This window comes from Oncorhynchus tshawytscha, linkage group LG06 (genome assembly GCF_018296145.1).
Source record: "Oncorhynchus tshawytscha isolate Ot180627B linkage group LG06, Otsh_v2.0, whole genome shotgun sequence".
Taxonomy (NCBI): domain Eukaryota; kingdom Metazoa; phylum Chordata; class Actinopteri; order Salmoniformes; family Salmonidae; genus Oncorhynchus; species Oncorhynchus tshawytscha.
The window spans coordinates 69,295,493-69,322,275 of NC_056434.1; the positions used below are offsets into that span (position 1 = coordinate 69,295,493).

Sequence of the window (26,783 nt, forward strand, 5' to 3'; positions counted from 1 at the left end):
GCTGATGAAACTGAGGAGTAGTTCTGTCTGTAATAAAGCCCTTCTGTATGGGTGGCCGATGCTCTTCCAGGCCCACCCATGGCTACACCCTGCCCAGTCATGTGAAAGCCACAGATTAGGGCCTAATTAATTTATTTCAATTGACTGATTTCCATAAGTGAACTGTAAATCAGTAAAATCGCTGAAATTGTTGCATGTTACGTTTAGATTTTTTGTTCAGTTGTACCCCAACGACGCATCACATACATAGCACTACATTTACATGACAATTTAGCCATTCAGCTAACGCTCCCATCCAGAGTGACCCACAGCTAGAGCATTCATCTTAAGATAGGCAGGCGAGACAACATCACAGTCGTACCACGTCACATACATAATACAATGCATAAAAATGTTGGTGTCTCTTCACAGTCCCTGTCGTGCCGTAGAGTGTTCTTTTATCTTTTTTTGTTATTTGGTTTCATTGCTAGCTTGAGTAGCCTGGGGTGGCAGAGTTCCATGTAGTCATGGTTCCATTTAGACACTATTTAATACTGTGTGTTTCCCAGCCTCTGTTCTGGACTTGGGGGACTTCTGGTTGCATGTCTTGTGTGATACCGAAGAGTGTCCGAACTGTGTGCCAACTGCTTGAACAGACAGCTCAGTATCTTCAACACCTCGCACAAAGACCAATAGTGACAAAGTCAATCATTCCTCAACTTTGAGCCAGGAGAGATTGACATTCATGTCATGTCATTGACATTTGCCCTCCTTGTACATTAAGTGTAATACCTGCTGCTCTGTTTTGGACCAACTGCAATGTGCCTATGTCCTTTACCGCACCTGACCACAAAACTGGACAGTAATTCAGGTGCAATAAAACTTCTCAGAGTAGCCTAACCACTCCGTCTGAGAATGTGTGTAATGCATATAAATGTGTCTTTCTTCCTCGTAAGTCAAGATCAGCAACACATTTCCTTCCTTGTAGGTGTTACATCACTGTATCATTATCAAAAGGTATGGTTTAAAAATAGACACTGGTAGTACAAAATATAATTCTTCCAGTTAGCAGAATAACCAACAGGTTAAACTAGACTTGTGACACTTCACTGGCAATTAGTCAAATTTGATCAAAGTCAACTTGTCATCTTCTATGAACAAGCCTGGTATTTGGTATTTATTAGGATCCCCGTTAGGCACTGCAAGAGCATCAGCTACTCTTCCTCAGGTCTACATGAAACATAACATAGTACAGAACATTATTAATCAAGGACTGAAATACATTTAAAACGTCAAAGTCTACATTTCAGTACGTATCTAGGTCTAATACGTAGTACAATACAAGATATATAAAATGGCTGTCTGTTCACAGTCCCCTTTGTGCAGTAGTGTTTTTTTATCTGTTTTTTTAATCTGGTTTTATTGTCAGCTTGAGTTACCTGGGATGGCAGAGTGTTCCATGTAGTCATGGCTCTACTTAATACTGTGTGTTTACCAGACTCTGTTCAGGACCTGGGGACTGTGGTAGAGCAAGCCTGGTACCTTGTAGTTCTGTTAAAGTGGTTAAAATCCCTGGAATGCAGTGCCAGCACTAAAAGACCTCAGGCCTGCGGTTGGGCTCAGTGCATGTTTCCCAGTGGGAGCACACATGTACACACACACGCACCCATACAAAATCCCCTGTGGCCTTTGTTTTTGCATGCACGTTATTTTCAAGTTTCGCTGGACTGGTCTTTAAAACAATGTGCCTCAAGCTACTGTCCTTCCTTACATACTTGTACTGCTCATAACTCTGGTCATTAGCACTGTGGAATGTAACAACATGGAAGCGTGGAGGGTTAGCATGCAATTCTGTAGTGTACTAATGCACAGGGAGGCAAACTTGTGAGGGCCCCAAAAAGGTGATACTTTTTAAAAATTTAACAAAGAATATGATCTACATGATCCGTCTCTGTGTGTAAAATATAGTGGTTAATGTGAACCTAACTTGCATCTAAAAAAATGTAAAGAAAGCAATCCAATGTTATTTGTTGCCTAGACTTTACTGCGTATGATACTCAAGGTCTTGAGAGAAAAAAACAATACACTAATATTGCAGTTAGCCATGACAGCCTTTATAATATAACACTTGAACACACATAAATATTGCACTTGGGAAAAAAACATCTAAAGTAGAAATAGAATGAAACAAACATGCATTCTATTTTTGCTCTATTATAGTGGCCACTATAGACATTGATCAAGTGCACAAGGCTGCATGTGAGTGGAGTTCAAGTGAGTGAGTTCAAAAATGAGTTCACCGAGTTCAAAAAATATAATCCCCCTCACTCTCTCTCTCTCTCACACACACGTGTTACTGTCAAATTCAACAAAACAAAAGCAATATCTTTGGCCTACACTGCAAAAAGCCTAATTTTCACCTAATTCTCTCATTCGGAAAATTAACCGAACAGTTGTTAAACTCACTGTATGGCTTACAACACATGCTAGATGAGTAAATGCTGGATGAGCAGGTTGTCTTTAGAGAAGTCTGAGGTCAATGTGAGTAAGTGGGAGTTTGATGAGTGGTGTGAGAGGGGACACAGGAGCTATCCCATTTAGGAGGGACTTTTCATGGTCACACACTTATTTCCCATTAGGCCACAGACACGCAAACGTACGGTATGTACTGAGGACCACCTCCGCTTCAAATACACATCTCCCCACCAAAACAACCTCCCTCACCCACAATCGCACTCAACACATCCTCCCTGCAGAGCTTGCACGTGAATCCGGAGGGAGGGAGGGACGGGAGGGTGGGACAGACAGAGGAGAAGTGAATCCATTCTCACATCCCACACCCTTCCGGCGCCATCGTGCCGCCACATAGTGACAGATTGCCTCTCTGTGACACACATTGAGGCTAACACGGGTGCACACTCACAGCGCAAACAGAAATCCCCTGACAGTATATTCACTATAGCTTTCAACACAACTTTGAATAGATCTCTAATAGCTCACACTATTCTTGTCACATTTCCCCAAAAGTCACAGTGTGTAAAAATGGCCCTGTAATCTAGAGGTATGGCAAGGCCATCCAATCTGAGCTGTCGCCAAATTCAGGGCTGCAGCTGATATGGACTCTATTTACTTCCTCGTGAGTACTCTGCCTGAAGATTGGCTACCCCTCGTACATTTCCAACAGCCCCCACTCTTCCCCCTTCATGTCCCTATTGTTTTTTATCTATAGAAAAATGTACCCCTGGCCCCTACATAGTACAGTACTTGTGAGTCCTAAATGAATGGTGTTCATATGGTGAGATTTCCACCTAGCCTAACAGAGGGCCATGTGGAGCAAGCCATCGCTATTGCTAATGTCTGTCCAACCCTTTCAGATCTACATGAAGTGCTTAGGGTCTAGGGGTGGAGTTGGAATTGGGCAATAGAGTCTCCCTTCCACAAACTCCTTACAGGCCTATAAACAGAGCTTCAAAACAACTTGTTGCTCAACTTGGCACTGAGCATAGCAATGAAGCCAAAAGAAGGAAAAACTGCCAAGTGGGTTAATTTAAGGAGACACAAGGGTCCCATTCTCCCCCCTCCCTCTTCACCCCTCTCTCTCCCCATGCTCTTGCCTCATACACCCACAGACAAATGCAAGCGCTGTCAACACAGAAAGGGATAGAAAAAGAGGGAGATTTAGCGGTTTGCAACAAAGGCTCTGTCTGTGATTGGAAGTGGGAGAGTTGGAGAAGGACAGAAAGGAGAAGAGAAGTGATGGTCGAGCGGGAGAAGTTTGCTTACTTGGCAAACAGCCACTGAAGCACATCTGGAGAGGCAATTAATTCAGCTAAACTGAAAACACTTTCTGCTGCAACAAAAACATTGCATAACAATTCCGATTACCAAACATTGCAGGAAAACTAATCGTGATGTATGAAATCCTTGGATTAGTTGTCAATCAAGAATGATTTTACTGTCTTTGTCTTAAAGAGCCATCTCTTTGATGATTGTTCCTGACACACAGTAAACAGGAGAATGGTTTTGTAAGGATCAAATACACCTCCCATGTGTTACTGCTTCACAGCTCTATGGTATATTGTCTTCTTCCTCTGCCAACTTTGAAAAGGACCAGTGGGAACAGTTTAGTTCACAGAAGGATCCTCTCTGGCTGAAACATGTTTTCACTGTTTACATTTCGGCCAGTTTCTAATCCCAATAATTCCCACACATGAATACCTTGGCCTTTCTCTAAGCCCCTCCCCTGGGCAGGTGTTTGACATGCCAGTGTGTCATAAAGGCCAAGAATAACACTATCTAAATGCTAGCACTGTTGTCTCACTAGCAATAAAGTATCCCAATCCCATTGGTTAACCGGTTTGTCTGTAACTCAACTCCTGCTGCTTCACCGACCACAACCCCTATTCCGAGATACATTCCAAAGAACTGTAATCATCCTGACCAAAAGCTCCAGCTCACACACAGACTTGCATCATAGTTTATGATTTTCTTTAGTCATTTGGTTGTTTCAATGTCAAATATGAACCATTTCAGAGATGACGATGGAACAACTTCCTAACAAGTTCAATGTACATTTTTACTGTAACTTCTAGCAAACGATCAACTTTTATGCAACGGTTAACCAACATTGACTGGTGTGATGTCCAATAGATGCACAAATGTTGTATAAAAGTAAAAATCCATACATTCTTACACACCCCTTGCTACTCACCGATCTGGTCCTCTGGGATGAGTGACTCGATGGGGGGCTCCAGCTCAGAGCTCTGCCGCAGGTAGCTCTTCATCTGGGTGATGAACTGGCGTAGCGTCTGCAGCAACTCCAGTCCTGATGCGTGGCACTGCCAGGCCTGGCTGCCGCCTCCCTCCTGCAGGAAGCTCAGGTAGTCCTGCACCAGGCAGCCGAAGTAAGACCCCTTGTCCCTCGACAGCTCCAGGACTCTCCGTATGGCCCGTTTCTCTGGGGTCATCAGCGAGTTGAACACCCCACTCATTTTACGGAGGTGGCCCCTGAGGGCCCGCTGGATGACCATGGCCCCGGCGCTGGCTCGCCGTTTGGTGCGCAGCCCAGGAGGGGTGATAGTCAGGTCCTGGTCTTGGTCGCTCTCCAGGCTCCCGCCGAAGTCTGCTTCATCTTCATCATCATCATCTTCCTCCATGCTGCTGTAGGGGTGGGTGAGGGGGGGCAGGACCAGGTTGTTGGTGGTGGGGGGCTGGGTTCAGAGAGAGGGGGGAAGAAGCCCTGGGAAAAGTCTAGTGAGTCGGCAGAGGATTCGGTGGAAAGGCTCATGTCGCTCAGGCGCTGCACACTGTCCCCTCTTCCTCCTCTTTCTCTTCCTCCTTCCTCTCGACGGGAGGGGGCTGGGTCTTGAGTGGACGGACTGTTTCCCTCTGTGTTGTCATCAGGGGTGGTGGCGTTTCTCAGTGACAGCTTAGCCAGACTGAGAGAAATGGCGTTCTCAATAGTCTGGTCATCGAGAGCAAGATGGCAGTCGACGTCGCTTGGTGGCGTGGGTTTCGGCCTACTTGGGGAGGAGAGGGACAAGGGAATAGAGATGGGGGCACTGATGCTGAGCTTCTTAGGAGGGGAGGATAAGAGGAAAGAAGAGGATGGACTGATGCTGAGAGAGGAGCCCAGGCGGGAGAGAAGGCTACTGCCCTTCTCTCTTTCTCCTCCTTTCTCCCTCTCTCCCACCCTGTCCTTCTCTTTGGGGGGGTTGATCCAAGATATCTTCTCAGGCATGCTGCACTGGCGTCGAGGAGGGGCAGGGCGACGGGGAGCACAATGGGGAGGTGGGGGGCGAGGCGGTGGTTGGCGGGACACGCTCTTAGCCTGGCTCACACTGTTGTTATAATGCTGGGGGCTGTTGCCAGGGCTAGGACTCTGAGGGCTGTTGCTAGGGGGTTGAGGGCTGTTTGTGCAGTCGATAAGTTGCTCTGGGTTGCTGGTACAGTGCTGTTGACCTTGTACCGTTGTTGCTGTAGTTGTTGTAGTACTATTGTTGTTTAGGTGGTGGGGGTTGTTGTAGTAGCTGGTGGAGGAGGGAGGGGTGTGGTTGCCCCCCTCTGGGTCGTGAACCTTCAGGAAGAGGGGGTTGATGAAGCAGAGAGCCCCGTTGGACTGGGAACACTCAAGCTGGGACGGGGTGCGGGTGACCAGGGGGCTGAATGATTGGTCCTGGATGGTTGTCCCGGACAACCGGGAGACGGAACTCTTGCTCCTGCAGCAATGCTCAGAGTCCCAGAAGCCTGCAGGGCAGAGACAGGAGAGAGACAATATCAGAACAGTCAGACACTACAACAGCAACATTACTGAAAGATATAGCGCTGAGTGATTAGTGCTTTATGAGGTCGGTTCAATTATAATATATATATGATATATATATATATGATATAAAACTGATCAGTTTTCTATTTCCATAAGTTTTAAACATTAAATGCACTATACATTAGTGTTGCACGGTATACCTGTACCACGGTAATATCACGGTACCAAAACGTCATGATAATTATGATACAAACATTTTAGAATACCGCAGTACCGTTTCATATGATACTACCAACTTTTTCCAGCCCTACCAATCTAAAGAACCTGCTGGCGCCTGTTATAAAATGTTTAGAAAGTCAGTTTGGTTTATAAATTCAGTTGAATTTAAGCAACAGCCATTAGTCTCGAATATGCACAGGTCTAATAATATCCATTTCGCTTTAATGCTCATATCACAAGGCAGCTGTAATCAGCCAGCCCCATCCCCTACCAGGCCTCACTCACCTGCTTCTCCGTCTGCTCTTTTTTTAACCTGTATTTAATTATGCAAGTCAGTTAAGAACAAATTCTTATTTACAATGACGGCCTAGCCCGTCCAAACCAGGACGATGCTGGGCCAATTGTGCGCCGCCCTATGGGACTCCCAATCACGGCCAGATATGATACAGTCTGGATTCAAACCAGGGACACCTCTTGCACTGAGATGCAGTGCCTTAGACCGCAGTGCCACTCGGGAGCCATCTGTGTCGATTCCGCCATCAGTTTTAAAAATCTATCATTTAGTACTGATGGCGAGCGGGGATGCAGACCCTGATGAGTCTTCTGTTAGATTTGCTACATTGGAGCAGCGCAAAGCAAGCAATGTTGATACATTGTATAATTTCATCGTCTGTTATAATGAAGAGAACACAGACCAGTCTGAGGAGTCTTTGCAAGTTCATGCAGCCTCAGTGTCAGAGGGGAAATGGAGCACATGCTTGTAGCTTTACAGCGAATAAAACAACTTGTCTCTAGTCTAAACAGTTAAAAAAAAGATCACCCATATTACCGGAGATGCCTTTTTTTCTCCTACCGTGATTCGCACGCATTTGACATAATTTCACAAACCATGTCGTGGGTCGTTTTAAACTAATCGCGGGTCACCAATTACTGGCTTAATAACAATGTTGTTCTAGCTAAAAACCTGGTATTTTGACAGTAGGTTTAGGCTAATTTGATTGACAGGAAGAAAGGAAAAGAATCTGATGTGCTTCAAAAGGTAGGATTCATATAGACCGAATGTAAGCCTAAACTAAACCAAAAATCTATTTCTTTCTGGTGCTCCTTCAATTGTTTTGAGCCTATCGTTTTAAAAGCTGGGAGCAGTGTATGTATTGGTGGGATATCGAGTGGTGTGTGTATGAGAGTGAGGGAGAGATTGTGTGTGTTAACTGAAGAGTAAAGGTTTGATGCAGTGTTTTCCCCTTATACATGCAAAATGACATGACATAATGACATTATACATGTATACAGTATTCTTTCCTCCAGCCAAGTAACTGGTAGGCCTTAGCAAATAAGCCAGTTTATACAGTATTCTATTATACACTGAACACTGAAGTTAAATTCAATGTGAAACTACTTGGTATTGTGATACTTGGCCTGGTATCGTGTCATTTGTAAAATGTTGGTATCCTGACAAGTCTACTATGCATTATGTGGGTTGAATGCTGTAACACAGACTAAAACAATTAATAAAAGTCAGATGATAGTAGTGACTTCCCATTACTGCTTATCACTTACTAACCATTTATTCACATCACTTCAGTTGTGTAAATTACATTTGTTTTATTTGATGACTTCATTATATCATCCACCTCCTCTCTATAGAGCTGCTGCCTATGCTATCTGACAAAGTCACAATTTAGTATTTCTTCAAAGTAAATCAGGCGTACTTTTATTCAGACATTCAATCAATTAGATCATGTATTTTCCCGGAGAGAAATTAAGCAACTGCTCTGTCACGCATTCTTCTCTGCTCGCTCACACTAACCTAGCGTAGCAGGCATAAAAGAAACAGACAAGTAGGAACGCAATATATTATGGTCATTGTAGTTAACTACCACATTTTCTGTGGTAATTATGTAAAATATTGGCCTGTTGGAAACTATAACTCCCTACTACATTGCACATCTAATTTACAGTGCATTCGGAAAGTATTCAACCCCTTTACTTTTTCCACATTTTGTTAAGTTTTGTTAAGCCTTATTCTAAAATGGATTCAACAAATTTCTTTCCTCATCACCCTACACACAATAATAACAAAGCAAAAACCCTTAAAAACGGAAATAACATTTATTTAGGCATTCAGACTCTTTACTCAGTACTTTGTTGAAGCACCTTAGGGAGTGATTACAGCCTCTTGTCTTCTTGGGTATGACGCTACAAGCTCGGCACACCTGTGTTTGGGGAGTTTCTCCCATTCTTCTCTGCAGATTCTCTCAGGTTGGATGGGGAGCGTCTCTACACAGCTATTTTCAGGTCTCGCCAGAGATGTTAAAAATCGGGTTCAAGTCCGTGCTCTGGCTGGGCCACTCAAGGACATTCAGAGACTTATCCCGAAGCCACTCCTGCGTTGTCTTAGCTGTGTGCTTAGGGTCGTTGTCCTGTTGGAAGGTGAACCTTTGCCCCAGTTTGAGGTCCTGGGCGCTCTGGAGAAGGTTTTCATAAAGGATCTCTCTGTACTTTGCTTCATTCATCTTTTCCTCAATTCTGTTGAAAAACATCCCTACGGTGAAGCATGGTGGTGGCAGCATCATGTTGTGAGTGCCAGGTTTCCTCCAGATGTGACGCTTGGCATTCAGGTCAAAGAGTTCAATCTTGGTTTCATTAGACCAGAGAATCTTCTTTCACGTGGTCAGAGTCCTTTACGTGCCTTTTGGCAAACTCCAAGCAAGTTGTCATGTGCTTTTTACTGAGGAGTGGCTTCGGTCAGGCCACTTTACCATAAAGGCCTAATTGGTGGAGTCCTGCAGAGATGGTTGTTCCAAACTTCTTCCATTTAAGAATGATGGAGGCCACTGTGTTCTTGGGAACCTTCAATACTGCAGACATTTTTTGGTACCCTTTCCCAGATCTGTGCCTCGACACAATCCTGTCTCTGAGCTCTACAGACAATTCCTTCGACCTCGTGTCTTGGTTTTTGCTCTGACATGTACTGTCAACTATGAGACCTTATATAGAGAGGTGTGTGCCTTTCCAATTCATGTCCAAACAATTGAATTTACCACAGGTGGACTCCAATCAAGTTGTAGAAACATCAAGGATGATCAATGGAAACAGGATGCACCTGAGCTCAATTTCAAAACTCATAGCAAAGGGTCTGAATACTTATGTAAATATGGTATTTCTATTTTTAATTTTAATACATTTGCAAACATATATATATATATACATATATTTTTAAACTGTTTTCGCTTTGTTTTTTGGGGTATTGTGTGAAAATTGCTGAGTATTTCTTTTTTTGGGGGGGACTGTGCAATGTGCGCATTGAGCTCACTGAAAAAAACAGAATGAAATGGAATTCAAATAATTGAACTGAAGTTGCTCAATTAGTTGTTTAAAAACCTAAAATCACTCAGCACTAGTAAGATAACACTAACAGCATGCCAATATTACACCTACATTATTTCAATATTGCCCTAACTCACAATAACATTAATGGTCAAACGCTGCAGGAGTCAATCATTCTGATATTACACTACAGAGAAACATTAGGATAGCATAACACTGTAATATAATATCAACACAAAGTAACATGCAGTGATGTTCTACATTAACACAGAGGCTACAATAACATAGTAACTGAAAAGTATGCTAATAAAACAATGCCAATACACAGACATTAGACCATCGAGTCAATTAAGCTACTGTCATACCATGTTGCCAATGCCTACATTACAGTATTCATACAAAAAAGCATATTAACACATTGTTGCAAATAAGTACAACCATACCAGTCTACATAACAGCAACACAATAACATTCCAAATCAGCATGATATAACCATAGAAGACTTAGAAAGAACAGCGCTGGTCACTACTCAACACAGCCACCAACTTAGCAACCAAAGCCATGTACCAACCAAAGACACCATTGGTGCATTTCCATACAGGATTTACCCCAGTGTTTTACTCAAAAGGCTCAGAATTTTCTGTTCCATCTACGCGGGCCAGAACTCGAGTATCACTGGACATTGGCTCCGGTGGACCTTCTCTTACTTGGGGCCAAAGCCAGGCCACTGGTACTTTTCAGCTTTCATTTACATAAGAGGCTAACTGTGAACAACTTCTCACAAAGCAACTGTTTAGATTATGCAGAGGTTGTTGATTCGGCTCTTCACAAGTCCTCACGGTCAGCCCTAGCTACGGAAACAATGTACCCAGTATAACATAAGGGCATATACACTAGTGTAACACTGGTGTTGCAGTCGAAAAAAGCAGCATGACAGAACTAACCTACTGCAAGAGACGCATCAAACTGAAGAGCATATACTACAGTGCTGTACTGGACAGAGCAAAACGCAGAAACTCTAGAACAATAAAAGACAAAGCCGTACCAGATTAAGCCAAAGTCACATCACAAAGTAAGACCAGAGAAACTTTGACTTACTGTTCTCACATCAGCAGACAAAGACCAGCTCTGATTTTAGTTTACTAGTGAGAGACCTCTTGAGCACACTGCCGTCCAGTCTGAAGCCTCGCTGTCATGTCTCACACACACAGACTTATGACTCACACATGATAACGAGTGCATGAGGGCGGAATGTCAACAGAGCACTCACTCCTCCCCCCCTTCTTGCTCTCAATCCCTCGCTCTCCAGCTCTCCGTCAGCTTTTCCTGCCCCATTCCTCCTTCAAGACTTATTTTTCTCTGCTGTTTTTGTTATTCTTCCATTTTGGCAGCTCTTGCACTTTTCACGGTTACTTTCTGGGGTGAACTTTGGTTTTATAGATGGGGTGGAGACCAAACCTGTCAGGGGGTACTCCTCCAGAATTTATTTTCTCCACCTAAAGCTAATTTCCTGCATTTCAACACAATTTAAGTGATTCATAAGACTGAACTAGAGCAAATGTAATTCAATAATCAATATTTTGTTGCACATAGAACAGAATTAGCAGCTTTAAAAAAAAGCAAACGTTAAGTACAAAGACGTAGCTTTTGATGGTCTTAATGAAGACTCCCTCTATATCAAATGTTTTCAAACTTAATTAGCCAGACAACATTTCATGTTTCTATGACTCTAAGATATCTTGTTTCAAAATCCACTGTCATCTTGAGCTAACTTTAGGCAACAATAAACCCCCCCCCCCAAAAAAAAAACAAAAAAACAATGGAAGTGATAGGGGGCCAGGAGAGCCTTTCCTGGCCCCATAAGACTTAATTCAGGGAAAATTGAGAAAAAAAAGTCTAAAAGGTGACGATATCCTTTAACATTTGATTTGGTTCCCTCAAAAACACCAATTATAAAAACATTAGCCCTGGAACATGTAGTTTCATACACTCAGCATATGTTTAAATTATGTGCTCAAAACAGGAGCTAGACAAGAAAATCACATTTTGACTCCGCTGGGCCTTTAAGACAGTGATAACACGGACCTTCACACTATTTTAGGACCCTTGGGGGTATCCGAAACAAATGTAATTATTTGATTACACTTTTGAATCTGGCCTTATAAATAACAAAGATCAGTCTGAATGAAGTATGCTTAGAAGTTATTGAAGTGCGTCATACAGGTATTGGAAGATTCAGGAAAGCAGAAGAAAGCTCAGGCAATCATTGTGTATTTCATCTTTCTTAGAACAGAATATAAATTCATTTCCCCCAACCATTCTGTGTTCCTGAGAGTCATAGATTTCAGGCATGGGGTCATAATTGAAAATGGCCAAAACGGTTCAACTGCTAAAGCCAAATTCATAGGAAGATCACATTACATTCAATTAATTCCCCCCAGTCATTCTGTGCGATTTTGTTGGGTTCTGGAAAATATTATTATTGATGAAACAAACATAAAATAATAGGGGCAAAATCACCTGTCTTGGACCAAAATATCACACATTTATCCACAAAGTGTTAACAATAACTGATGTGGTGGGATGTGGGGAGGCAAGGGTTAAACTGGTTGCAACAGAAACCCTGTATCTCAGGTAACACACCTGTGTTGAGTTCAGTTTGATTAAATATTTGCTATGTTGCTTGATGGTTTGTAATGAACGTTTCCCCAAAACATTCTTCAGTGTTCTTGAACAGACTGAGGTATGTTTGCTCTGTTTGGTGGGGTGTGGCTTGAATCAATAAGAGAGGTATTTAAAGGGCAGCGGAGTGTTCCCCAAACCACAATCCCTCAGTTTTTCAACTAGTCGTTCAGAACATCACCATTTCCGTTTAATTGAACGATGCAGAACATTTTTTCATCCTGAACACTGCCCTGAGACACTGAGGGTGTGGCCTAACGGGGGAAATGTCTTTGTCTAAAACTGGCAGCTGGGAAAATATAGGGTGAGCTGAGGACAATGAGGGGAGGAAACCTGAAATTCAGACAGATGACAAAGTGAATTCATTCTTGGCCAAAGTTTAGCCTCTTGGTAAAGAAAGACAGAAATGTCAGCTAATGGTTCGCTGCTTGAAAAAACTTCTTTAACAAGCCTTGCTAGTACGTCCAGCTACTGTGTACTTCTTTTTCAATCAAGCTCATCTTCTGACAAAGGGTTGAATAGAGACCGACAGAATGAAAGAAAGAGTTGACTTTCTCTGAAGCATAGAAGGACACATCCCCATTGTATTGAATCAGACCCACGTCACAGGTGCGGTTACCGATCCAGACGTCAGAACTCAGCACTGATGTCTTTTGTTCTGTCCAAAGCCACATTTCAGTGACGCGACATAGCCTACCTACACACACAGCTCATCTCCGGCATGGTCACCTATATGAATGTCATTAAAATATATGTGAACCTTCACTGACGCTCATCTACGTCCACACAATCATTGTTCAAGTCTCAATGCAGTCTGCTCACATTACTCATAGGGAAAAATAGACAGTGGGGCTGTTGTGTGTGAAGATCACTCAAAACCACACCAAAGGAAGGGTGTTAGCAAATCAGTGTCTTTGCAGAGGCTAGTATATGCCTGTACTGTATATCAACTCTTTCAGATGCAGCCAGGCAAAGTGACATTACGGCTTTGGCACAGAGAGCACATTGCACAGAGAGTGGTTCATGACCGAGTCTGAGGTTTAATACCCTAGTGAGGCCTACACAGGGGCTCCAGAGCCCCAGTGCTCTCCTGATCATGTGCCCAGCTGAGCAGCACTGATTTGGGGCTCAGAGAGGCATTGTTATTATGGGTGACTCATTGAGCCATGTCACTTTGGGCTTTTACTAGTTTAACTTGGAGAATGTGGTTAAATGTGATTTACGAGAACACCCTGAGGAAGAAAAGCTTGGTTTTAAACAGAACAGATGTGGGATTAGACCTAAGGTAGTAACAATACTTTTCTAAAGCAACGAAAGTCAACTAGCAGGCAGTCAATGACCATCCAGATACAAAAGGAGGCTACACTTTTAATCTTCATGCTTCAGACATGCATTATCAATACAAACGCATAGTATCAGTCTAGTGGACACTCACCTGCTCCTAGCTTGGCCACCTCCTCCAAGTCTGTTGGTGTCCTGGCTGCAGAGATGGCTTCAGGAAGCTTTAGGGTGAATGGCAAGACGTCCCTAAGAGAGAGGCAGACAGAGTCAATATGTGAGATGAAAATGAGTGAGAAAGACAAAAAGAAAATGGAGTGAGAGAGAGTAAGAAATAGGGAATAAATCACTGTCCCTGCAGTGAGTCATTTAATTGGGGTGACCAAACAGCCCTTCCTTAACTAGTGTTTGTCCCATGTGTGGTTTCTTGGGCTAGAGAGAGGAGGAGTGGACACATACACACAGAGCGAGAGAGAGGCAGACAGACACAGGCCAAGAGGCTCAGCACCCCACCCTGTTCTTCCTGTGTCTCAGATAACTTATGAGTCTGAAGTGCACATTTACTAAGCTCCAATTGACATTATCATGGCAAAAAAATGTAACCAACATAATTTCAAGAGTAGAATAAGGCTGCTATTTTGTCATAGGCTGTCATATATTTAATCTGAGCCTAGAGGAAAGTCCTTGTCCTCAGGCCTGAAGGGAAGCCAAAGTAATTCCGCTACCCAAGAGTGGTAAAGCGCCTTTACTGGTTCTAACAGTAGACCTATAAGCTTTCTGCCAGCTCTGCTGAGCAAACTGTTGGAAAAAATGGTGTTTGACCAAATACAATGCTATTTCTCTGTAAACATATTAACAACATACTTTCAGCATGCACTCAACATGCACTGCACTGACACAAATGACTGATGATTGAAAGAAATTAATAAGATTGTGGGAGCTGTACTGTTCGATTTCAGTGCAGCCTTTGATATTGACCACAACCTGTTGTTGAAAAAACATATCCGTTATGGCTTTTCAACCTCTGCCATATTGTGGATTCAGAGCCATCTATCCAATAGAAGTAAAAGGGTTTTCTTTAATGGAAGCTTTTCTAATGTCAAACATATAAAGTGTGGTGTACCGCAGGGCAGCTCTCTAGGCCCTCTACTCTTTTCTATTTTTACTAATGACCTGGCATTAAACAAAGCATGTGTGTCCATGTATGTTGATGATTCAACCATGTACGCATCAGCAACCACAGTTAATGAAATCACTGAAACCCTTAACAAAGAGTTGCAGTCTGTTTTGGAATGGGTGGCCAATAATAAATTGGTCCTGAACATCTTTAAAACTAAGAATTGTATTTGGTACAAATCCTTCCATAAGTTCTAGACCTCAGCTGAATCTGGTAATGAGTGGTATGGCTGTTTAACAAGTTACTTTGGCATTACCTTAGATTGTAAACTATCAAGGTCAAAACATATTGATTCAATGGTTGTAAAGACAGACAGACCTCTCCCTGTAATAAAGAGATGATCTGCTTTTTTGACACCACACTCCAAAAAACAAGTTCCAAAGGCTCTAGTTTAGTCTAATCTTGATTATTGTCCAGTCATGTGGTCGAGTGCTGCAAGGAAAGACCAAATTAAGCTGCAGCTGGCCCAGAACAGAGCAGCACATCTTGCTCTTCATTGTAATCAGAGGGCTCATATAAATACTATGCATGACAGTCTCTCTCTTGGCTAAGAGTTGATGAGACTGACTGCATCACTTATTTTTATAAGAAACATTAATGTGTTGAATCCCAAATTGTTTGCATAGGCAACATACACACAGCTCTGACACACACACACAGTCTTTTTACAGTCCCCAAATCCAGAAAAATGTAAGAAAGCGTACAGTATTATATAGAGCCATTATTGCATGGAACTCCGCTTCCTCTCATATTGCTCAAATAAACACCAAACCTGGTTTAAAAAAAACGATAAAGCAACATCTCGCGGCACAACGCCTCTCCCCTATTTGACCTAGATAGTTTGTGTGTATGCATTGATATGTAGGCTGTGTGCATTTAATAAAATAAAAAAATGTAATTCTGTCCTTGAGTTGTTCTTGTCTATTCATTTTATGTTTCATGTTGTGTGGACCCCAGGAAGATAGCTTCTGCAACAGCTAAATGGGAACCCTAATTAAAATACAAAATATTCTTAACAGAATTGAGAACTTTGAGCCATGCACTCAGTTGAAATCATACTGTACAAAGTTCATGATCATTTTTGACCCCTTATGTTTTGTTTGCAGTTTTGTTCCAGTCTCTATACGTAAACACAAGCTACAGACAGTTCAAGGCCTGTTTTCTTCCTCATAGACACTTCCTGCTTTCCACCCCGCATCCCTATTGATTTGTGGCCTTGACATGTTGCCATTCACCAGCATCACCAGACAAGAATGTGTTTTCAATCAAGCTCAACCTCCACGTTTTAACCAAGCTTTAATAGCATTGTTTGAAAAGCCTTGAGCTTGTTCAACTAACCAAGTCAATATGTAATTAGAATTATTATAGTGCAGACTCGACTGACATTGTTAGCTTTCGAAGAAAACAGTGCAATAGTCTCAGTGCAATAACGTGAAGTGATGAGGTGGCTAGTAAATGCCATTCTCTGTACTTCAACTGAAGCATGGTTCTTTCAGTAACTTCTGGGATCCATGTGTTCCTCTTCAAAAGGAATATGTGATTTATAACTAGGCTGAGAAAGGTAGTGTTTCTTGAGGTAGTGTGTGTGTGTGTGTGTGTGTGTGTGTGTGTGTTACCTGCTGATGCAGCAGAAGGCCACAAGACGGAACAGGTCTGCGAAGCCGAGGCCCGATCCCTCCAAGGAGAATGCTGTGAAGGGATACATTTATATTTAAGGAACTTCAAAATCAGGAGCAAAGCTGTACTTGCATAATCAGAACAAAAGCATGGCAATATTCCAAGATGGGAGAAGGGAGTTGGAGTGATGTTTTCACTTGGGAACTACTATGTCATACTATATACACACACACACACCACTAGCATTATCATGAGAGTAGCTAACTGTTGCTCACATATTTGCAGAAGGGTAAGTCTGTTTTCTTGGCGTGCTGGCATGGCTGAGTGGGTGTGCCTACACCTAGTAGGCATTTGGTGCACATACAAGCTGCAACAGGCCATCACACTTACCAGGCTACATCGCATTAGTAAAGAAAGGCAAAAATACCTGGTGAGACATTTTCTGGGATAACACACCCAACAAATAGCCTAATAAGATTTTTCTATTCACTTCAAGAACATCAACAAGATGTGGCTATATTAAGCCTTGTTAAAGGTTACCTTTTGTGTGACTCTTAACTACATAACACATAACTAGTTTCACTTGGTAAGTATCAGGAAATAGGTTTTTGGGAAACTCCAAACGCTCTCGGCATTGACCTCGGAGCAGGGAAAGTGAAGTGAAAGGGGGATACCTAGTCAGTTGAATGCATTCAACTGAAATGTCTTCCACATGTAAGTAGAAAGAGAGAAGAGAATATTGAGGCCCAGGATGACGTCACATATTGTACTAGACAGCGGTAAACTGTGACAGCAACACAACAAACCCAAGGGGAAATGCACAGAGAGCAAAAGGAATACATTAGAATAGAATATTCAAATGATCAGAGGGAAATTGTTCTTTATTTTTTAATAAGCTTATAATAACCACATGTATTTGCGGGATACATTTGAATGATAAAGATGGGAATGAATAGGCAGGTGCTTACTGTATTGACTCTCCTTCACAGGGAAGTCTTTGACGGGTGTCTCAGAGTCCTGATGCATACGCAGAGAAATCACCTTCCTCTGCAGGGTAGTCGACTTCCTCACCAGAAACGTCTGCAGCCAGGGTAAAAAAGCAACTTGAGAAACACAGACAACAATAAAAACATTGAAATGGAGAATATCAGATACTTGGAAAGTATATGTCTCCATTAGTCCTCCATTGTGTGAGATTGTCAAGGTGTCTTTGCATATTGTGAGGTTGTTGTTGCATGAATAGGAGTTTAATGGTAGGGTCAAGTAACTGATGCACCTAAAACTGGTTTCTGTATTCCTCCTATTACCTAAACGGAAATGGCTGTCAAATAAATGGCTCTGCTCTTTAAATGGAATGAAACAGCTGTGTGAGATGTTTTATGCGAGATGTTTTATGTTGACTATCTATGCAGCTTTAAAAAAGAGATGGAAATCACAGTGTGACCTCTATGGCTAAATAAAGGATCAACATTTAAAAAAAAAAAAGTGATCAAAATGTAATGGTTGAGTGGTGAGATACATCTCATCTAAATACACAGTAGTTTAGAATTGTATCATTGATTATCTTGTAAAACAGTGTAAGCTTTATACATGGAAACTCCATGTAAAACTTGACTCCTGTTTCACAATCAGTTAAAAAAATAAAATTAAAAAAATATTAGAATGACTGAGTGTATCTGGTCTCACCCCGGTGGGCTGCGGTTCCAGTATGCTTGTGGAGTCTGCATGGTTAAGTCCCAGCTGCAGCCACACAACGTGCGTCTGCACCAGCCTGTCCAGCACACTCATCCTTCTACGCAACGAGTCGTAGCCTGAATCTCTAGCTCCAGCCAGCCGTGCCCCCACACCAACACAGGGAGGAGCCTGTAGGTACAGACCTCCCACTTCCCCATCCAGCCTGAGAGAGGGAGAGAGGAAGAGATACAATTAGAAATATACCTTTCAAATCCTATATGTTTCCTGATAGTAATACCCACACGTACACAGAAAAGCAAGCATGCACAAGTGCACATACACACAGACTAATAATAAAAACTGGAATGTAATACATTAGCATGGGAGTCAATAAGTAATATTGAGATGAATCATAGTTATAAATGGATTTCAATACTGAGAAAAGCATAATGGCCCAGGAGGAACAGTACTTCAGTGGAGAAGGATAAATTTACCCAACAACATCTAAAAATGAAATGACGCAAAGCAAGCACACTTACTGATGCCCGTATCCCTCACCACTCATACTTCTGAAGAAATGGGTGCTGGGTACGCAGACCCACGAGACACTGCGGCCCCTCATTAGGAGTTTGTTTTTTTGGGGGGGCCGAACCCCCATCAGAGTTGCCCATCCCTGATCTAAGTGATTGATAGTTGGTATTCAGCAGTCATAAAAGCCTTATTTACTTTGAAGAACGACTAAATAGTGACTTTGTCAGACAGCGTAGGCAGCAGCTCTATAGAGATGAGTTGGATAAAATAATAAAGTCATCAAATAAAACAAATGTAATTTACACAAATATGAATAAATGGTTAATAAGTGATAAGCAGTAATGGGCAGGCACTACCATCATGGGACTTTTATTAGTTATTTTATTCTGTGTTGTTACAGCATTCAACCCACACAATAAGTTGGTAGAGCATGGCACTTGCAACGCCAGGGTTGTGGGTTCAATTCCCACAGGTGACCAGTACGAAAATGTATGCACTCACAAATGTAAGAAAAACTCAATTTCCTTTTTATAAATCGAACCGACCTCAAATCACTAATCGCTCAACACTAATATTTAGCAATCGACAAAATGAAGCCAATACTGAGTATATTTTATTATAATCTACATGTCATTATTATGTACCTAATGTCAGGTAACCTGTAACCCATAATCTAATTTACACAAATATGCTTGGTGTTCACTTTGAAAAAACTACTTTTATACTCTTTCCACTGTCAGATCCCTCTGACTTCCTGTCAACACAATGACATGATGAAACTCCACTACGTGAATGACCAGAGCACACTATCCACACCTGCTGGTGGACACCGGGAATTACAGTGGAACTAAGATCAACGTTACTCAAACTGGCACTCATCATCGTTATCATCATCATCATCAATCATTCCTATCAAGCATCCAGTAACAATGAATTTAACCACTTGTTATTACATCTGAACAAGCAACAGAGGTCTGAAAGGATATTCTACTCCTTCCTTAATGAAACAATCCCCGTTTGAATGTCTTCCACTGTTTCCTCTCCCTATAACATGCACAGCTAACATTAGTTCTACATCAGCCCATGAAGGAGGCTGAAGCAAGCCTTCTCATCATACTGGTACTAGAGTAAACGGATGTACAGAAAGAACAATTTTGTTAGTCAGTTTGCCGGTCTGTTTTAAACACACACACTTACCCCTGTAGTATGACAGGCTCTGGGTCCCTCTCTGCTGGCTCAGCCTTCTGCACCACCTCCCTCTTCAGAGTTCCGATCTCCCAGGCAAATGAGTCGATCAGCTACAGTACAGAAAGACGGGAGAATGATCAGTGATGAGGGATAAAGGAAATAGAAGAAGAAGCAACCAAGTTGAGAAAGAAATGAAACCGAGTGAGAGTGTGTGTGTACATTTCTTGTATTTGCGTGAGACTACTTTTCACTCATTCCTGCAGACTCAGGAGCAGGGAAAATGTTAGTCACCTCCCAGTGTGTGTGTCCACCCTCGCCTCAGAAGAGCCACTTCCCCTTTACTGACTGGCCAAGACGACAAGGAAAGAGAAAAATACCCCATTTCTAGACAAAACAAACCAGAAGAGACGCCAAACTCACATAACATCCTCTAGCCGAAAACATCTCACGCTGATACTGAAGTTTACAAGATAAATAAATCCAGCCATGCAAAACAAATAGTCCAATTTTGAATTTTTCCACAGACCAGTCATATCCAGTATAGGTCACTGTTTCAAACACACGAACACAAAATTAACTGCGTTCACACACACACACACACACACAACTGTGAAATCTGACTGGACTCATACACACACCCAGACCCCATCCTCAGAGTCTATGCTTCTACAGCCATTCCTTGCTCCTTGTTAGTCTAACCATAAATGAACACCAGTCAGCAAACCACGCACACGCGCTCACACTGCCTGCTACTCTCCCACTACAGCTCACTGCCAAGACACACAGCCGGAGAAGAGCAAACGGAAGCTTTAACACATGCTTAATCCTAGAATCCAATAGATTTAGACAATACAACCTTCCCTAAATAACCACATTAGCCATGCTTAAACGACATCAGCTTCTATACTGAATGACTTACATTAGCAATAGTTCACAATATCTAGTGTAAATCTCCACTTATCTTGAAAGCGAGTTAGGTAAAATAAGCAATGGTCTAGCATCATTACCACCGAACAAAGACCCCAGCTTGACAACCGTCACCTCTGGGTGTTTTCATTTCATATGAGGCGACAAATGTCTTCCTGAAAATCAGGAAGATTGCTCAATTACGTATATGGTTGATTCTAAAGAAGTGGTGTAAATTGCAGTCCCACACCCAAAAAACAATTAATTAACCTAATTCAATCCAAGGCAACAGCAAACATATTGTCAAATTTATATAGTAAAAAGTAAATGTTTAAACACCTATTTCTATTAAAAAGGTGGTTGTTCCAAACCCTGACTCCTAAACATAATGTTTGAAAATAAAGCAATTAATACATTTTTTATTACTTTTATTATTTCAATAGAACAGAGTTTTTTTTATTATATTGAAATAAAAGGTACCGATCTAATTAGTAGTTTTGTTTATTTTTAAACATCTAAAAAATAAAATCTGTCCCACCTTCTGATGTCAACACTGAAACACACATTAAAAGACTGTAGAACGAATGTGTCTTAAGCCACACCCCTACAAATATCCCCTGGTGAAGGGATTGCACCCCTCAACAATGGCCACATGGTGAATACTCCACTAATTTTCTCCAAAATATTTGCAGGCAAGTTGACACATCTTCATGTATTTTTAAGAAGTATAACTACCAGACATCTAATATATCAAGAAATATGTAAAGTACGGTTTTGGTACTAAAATAGGCTGTTTGCTGGGATGTACAGTCGTGGCCAAACGTTTTGAGAATGACACAAATATTAATTTCCACAAAGTTTGCCTCTTCAGTGTCTTTAGATATTTTTGTCAGATGTTACTATGGAATACTGACGTATAATTACAAGCATTTCATAAGTGTCAAAGGTTTTATTGACAATTACATGAAGTTGATGCAAAGAGTCAATATTTGCAGTGTTGACCCTTCTTTTTCAAGACCTCTGCAATTTGCCCTGGCATGCTGTCAATTAACTTCTGGGCCACATCCTGATGGATGGCAGACCATTCTTGCATAATCAATACTTGGAGTTTGTCATAATTTGTGGGTTTTTGTTTGTCCACCCGCCTCTTGACTTTTTTTTAACCAAAAAGTTCTATTTTGGTTTCATCTGACCACATGACATTCTCCCAATCTTCTTCTGGATCATCCAAATGCTCTCTAGCAAACTTGTGACGGGCCTGGACATGTACTGGCTTAAGCAGGGGGACACGTCTGGCACTGCAGGATTTGAGTCCCTGGCGGCGTAGTGTGTTACTGATGGTAGGCTTTGTTACTTTGGTCCCAGCTCTCTGCAGGTCATTCACTAGGTCCCCCCTTGTGAATTTGCAAATAAATTCATTAAAAATCCTACAATGTGATTTTCTGGATTTTCTTTCTCTGTCATAGTTGAAGTGTATGATGAAAATTACAGGCCTCTCATCTTTTTAAGTGGGAGAACTTGCACAATTGGTGGCTGACTAAATACTTTTTTGCCCCCTCTGTATCTCTCGCTCTCTGGGGCTAGGCCTAAGCTTATTTTCCTGTGTGTGTGAGACACTTAGGTTGGAGTCATTAAAACTCCTTTTTTAACCACTCCACAAATTTCTTGTTAACAAACTATAGTTTTGGCAAGTTGGTTAGGACATCTACTTTGTGCATGACACAAGGCATTTTTCCAACGATTGTTTACAGAGATTTTTCACTTATAATTCACGGTATCACATTTCCAGTGGGTCAGAAGTTTACATACACTAATTTGACTGTGCCTTTAAACAGCTTGGAAAATTCCAGAAAATGTGGCTTTAGAAGCTTCTGTTAGGCTAATTGACATCATTTGAGTCAATTGGAGGTGTACCTGTGGATGTATTTCAAGGCCTACCTTCAAACGCAGTGCCTCTTTGTTTGACATTTGTGGAAAATCAAAATAAAGACCTCAGAAAAATAAATTGCAGACCTCCACAAGTCTGGTTCATCCTTCAGAGCAATTTCCAAAGGCCTGAAGGTACCACGTTCATGTGTACAAACAATAGTACGCAAGTATAAACACCTTGGGACCACGAAGCCATCATACCGCTCAGGAAGGAGACGCGTTCTGTCTCCTAGAGATGAATGTACTTTGGTGCGAAAAGTGCTAATCAATCCCAGAATAACAGCAAAGGACATTGTGAAGATCCTGGAGGAAACAGGTACAAAAGTATCTATATCCACATTAAAACGAGTTCTATATTGACATAACCTGAAAGGCCGCTCAGCAAGAAAGAAGCCACTGCTCCAAAACTGCCATAAAAAAGCCAGACTATGGTTTGCAACTGCACATGGGGACAAAGATTGTACTTTTTAGAGAAATATCCTTTGGTCTGATGAGAAAAAAAAATAGAACTGTTTGGTCATAATGACCATTCTATAAATCAGTCTTATTTATGTCAGCATACAGTCCTCACCATATGTAGTGTGTGTACAGTGAAGCTAAAACATGAATGTCCTCCAGTATTTTGGATTTGAGATCAAATTAGCACAATTACACGATAGTACAGAATGCTACATTTTATTTGAGGTTATTTTCATACATATCTGTTCTACCATTTAGTAGAGGTGTTAAAGTTAAACAAAAATTGGGATCGTTAAGATTTAGAAAAAAATAAAATAAGAGAAAAACAAAGTATTGCTACAAATGTTTAAATGTAGCTAATTAAACCAAAGTATTGCTACAAATGTTTAAATGTAGCTAATTAAACCAATCACATGCCAGGCACACAACCATTCCCATTTCACGCAAATTTCCCCTCAGATCTGTGCCGCCCATTTCTGTCAGCTAAGTAATAGCTAGCTATCAAGAACAGCAATGAAATGTAGTGTAATTAAAGCTTTTTATTTTACAAAAAAACAGATGAACATGATCAACCACAAACAAAAGAAGAAGAAGATGAAGATTGTAGTGTCGGAGATGTTGCTACCAATCCACCACCTCAGAAAAAAATGAACATGTTTCGAGAGGGGTCGCATCGCAATTTCAAGTGGCTAAGGAGGGACAAAACTTGCAACACAATGTTCTGTGTGTACTGTCAAAAATGTGGAGTAATAGCAGTAGGGAAGACTTCTTTTGCCACTGGGTTCAAAAACATAAAACACGAGTCGCTGCTAAAACACAACTTAAGCCAAAAGCACATCGAGTGTAGAGGTCGACCGATTAAATCGAAATGGCCGATTAATTAGGGCCGATTTCAAGTTTTCATAACAACCGGAAATCTGTATTTTTGGACGCTGATTTTTTTATATATATTTTTACAACTTTATTAAACTAGGCAAGTCAGTTAAGACCACATTCTTATTTTCCATGACGGCCTAGGAACAGTGGATTGTTCAGGGGCAGAACGACCTTGTCAGCTCAGGGATTCAATCTTGCAACCTTACAGTTAACTAGTCCAACGCTCTAACCACCTGCCTCACGAGGAGCCTGCCTGTTACGCGAATGCAGTAAGAAGCCAAGGTAAGTTGCTAGCTAGCATTAAAGTTCTTATAAAAAACAAATCAATCATAATCACTAGTTATAACTACACCGGGTTGATGATATTACTAGTTTATCTAGCGTGTCCTGTGTTGCATATAATCGATGCAGTGCCATTTGCGAAAAAGGACCGTCATTGCTCCAATGTGTACCAAAACATAAACATCAACGCCTTTCTTAAAATCAATACACATAAGTATATATTTTTAAACCTGCATATTTATCTAAAGAAAGGTTAGCAGGCAATATTAACCAGGTGAAATTTTGTCACTTCTCTTGCGTTTATTGCACGCCGAGTCAGGGTATATGCAACAGTTTGGGCAGCCTGGCTCATTGCGAACTAATTTGCCAGAAATGTACGTAATTATGACATAACATTGAAGGTCGTGCAATGTAAAAGCAATATTTAGACTTAGGGATGCCACCCGTTAGATAAAATACGGAACGGTTCCGTATTTCGCTGAAAGAATTTACGTTTTGTTTTCGAAATGATAGTGTCCGGATTCGACCATATTAATGACCTAAGGCTCGTATTTCTGTGTCTTATTATGTTATAATTAAGTCTATGATTTGATAGAGCAGTCTTACTGAGCGAGGCACCAGCAGGCTCGTAAGCATTCATTCAAACAGCACTTTTGTGCGTTTTGCCAGCAGCCCTTCGCAATGCTCCAAGCATTGCGCTGTTTATGACTTCAAGCCTATCAACTCCAGAGATTAGGCTGGTGTAACCGATGTGAAATGGCTAGCTAGGTAGCGGGGTCCGCGCTAATAGCGTTTCAAACGTCACTCGCTCTGAGACTTGGAGTAGTTGTTCCCCTTGCTCTGCATGGGTAATGCTGCTTCGAGGGTGGCTGTTGTCAATGTGTTCCTGGTTCGAGCCCAGGTAGCGGCGAAGAGAGGGATGGAAGCTATACTGTTACACTGGCAATACTAAAGTGCCTATAAGAACATCCAATAGTCAAAGGTATATGAAATACAAACAGTATAGAGAGAAATAGTCCTATAATTCCTATAATAACTACAACCTAAACCTTCTTACCTGGGAATATTGAAGACTCATGTTAAAAGGAACCACCAGCTTTCATATGTTCTCATGTTCTGAGCAAGGAACTTAAACAATCGCTTTCTTACATGGCACATATTGCACTTTTACTTTCTTCTCCAACACTTTGTTTTTGCATTATTTAAACAAAATTGAACATGTTTCATTATTTATTTGAGGCTAAATTGATTTTATTGATGTAATATATGAAGTTAAAATAAGTGTTCATTCAGTATTGTTGTAATTGTCATTATTACAAATAAATAAAAAATATATAAAAATTGTCAGATTAATTGGTAGTGACTTTTTTTTTGGTCCTCCAATAAATCGGTATCTGCGTTGAAAAATCATAAAATCGGTCGACCTCTAATCGAGTGCCAGGACAATTGCATCGGGGCAGGAGCAACATCACTACGTCTACTAGCTACCAGACATATATTTGACAGGCAACAGGTGACAGCCCAAGCCGGTGAACAGGCAAAACTAAAGATAAAATGTAACACTGCATTGCCAAAAGAGATGTTTTTTTTATACCAAATTCATGCACATGTTTCTCAACCCAGTAAAATAATGGAATACAAATCAACCCGATATATGGAAGCATGGTGTCCTGCACAAATGTTATTGGTAACATCGAACACTATCCGGTATGAGGGTTAGTGCTATCTGGGATCCTTGACGTCCGTACCCTAAACCTAAAAGCAACTTTATTTAATAGCTAGATTCTAGAGCAAATCAATTGATTAGTTATTGTGAGAGGAGACTAAACATTTATTTCATTATCCAAGTATCAGTTCATAGTCAGCATGTTGCCTTGTTACAACATTATTATTGTCACCATCATAATCTGTTAGCCAAATGCAGTAATGGATAACAGTTCAGTTCTGTTATGTTTCGTATGTTACATATGTTTATCCAAAACAAATCACCTATGTAAATATGTTTGCAGTTGCACTTTTGAATACAACTATAAAAGGTTGTTTTTATTCTAATGTCTTGCCCACTCTCTAGTGATGTGTTCGACACAATCAAGGTAACAACTGATGACCATTGAGAATGATAGGAATGCCACTTGCAGTTTAAAAAAAAAACATTTTGTCTGGTGCTCCATACTTTTTGAAGATAGGAACATCAGTGCTACCAATGAAAACATACATTTAGAGCCCTGCATACGTGGCGCTAAAAGATTTTGGGACATCTATGAACACCCTATCATATCATTTGCAATGAGCCATCACATTGCTGAGAAGTGGGACTGACCACCGAGAACATGGAGGAGGCACACAGCAAAGAACTTAAAAACAGCATCTAAAACAGCATTGTGTGTTGGG

The 26,783-nt window shown here is 41.3% G+C and overlaps 1 protein-coding gene across 1 annotated transcript in view; it reads right to left on the minus strand.

Annotated features, from left to right (window-relative positions):
- The window catches only part of rin2a (Ras and Rab interactor 2a), a 60,110-nt gene that overhangs the window by 4,642 nt on the left and 28,685 nt on the right, over positions 1–26,783 (minus strand). Inside the window, 7 exon segments of the mRNA XM_024424855.2 lie at positions 4,691–5,087; positions 5,090–6,225; positions 13,911–14,002; positions 16,547–16,619; positions 17,516–17,627; positions 18,234–18,444; positions 19,950–20,050. Coding sequence (XP_024280623.2) covers positions 4,691–5,087; positions 5,090–6,225; positions 13,911–14,002; positions 16,547–16,619; positions 17,516–17,627; positions 18,234–18,444; positions 19,950–20,050 — 2,122 coding nt within the window.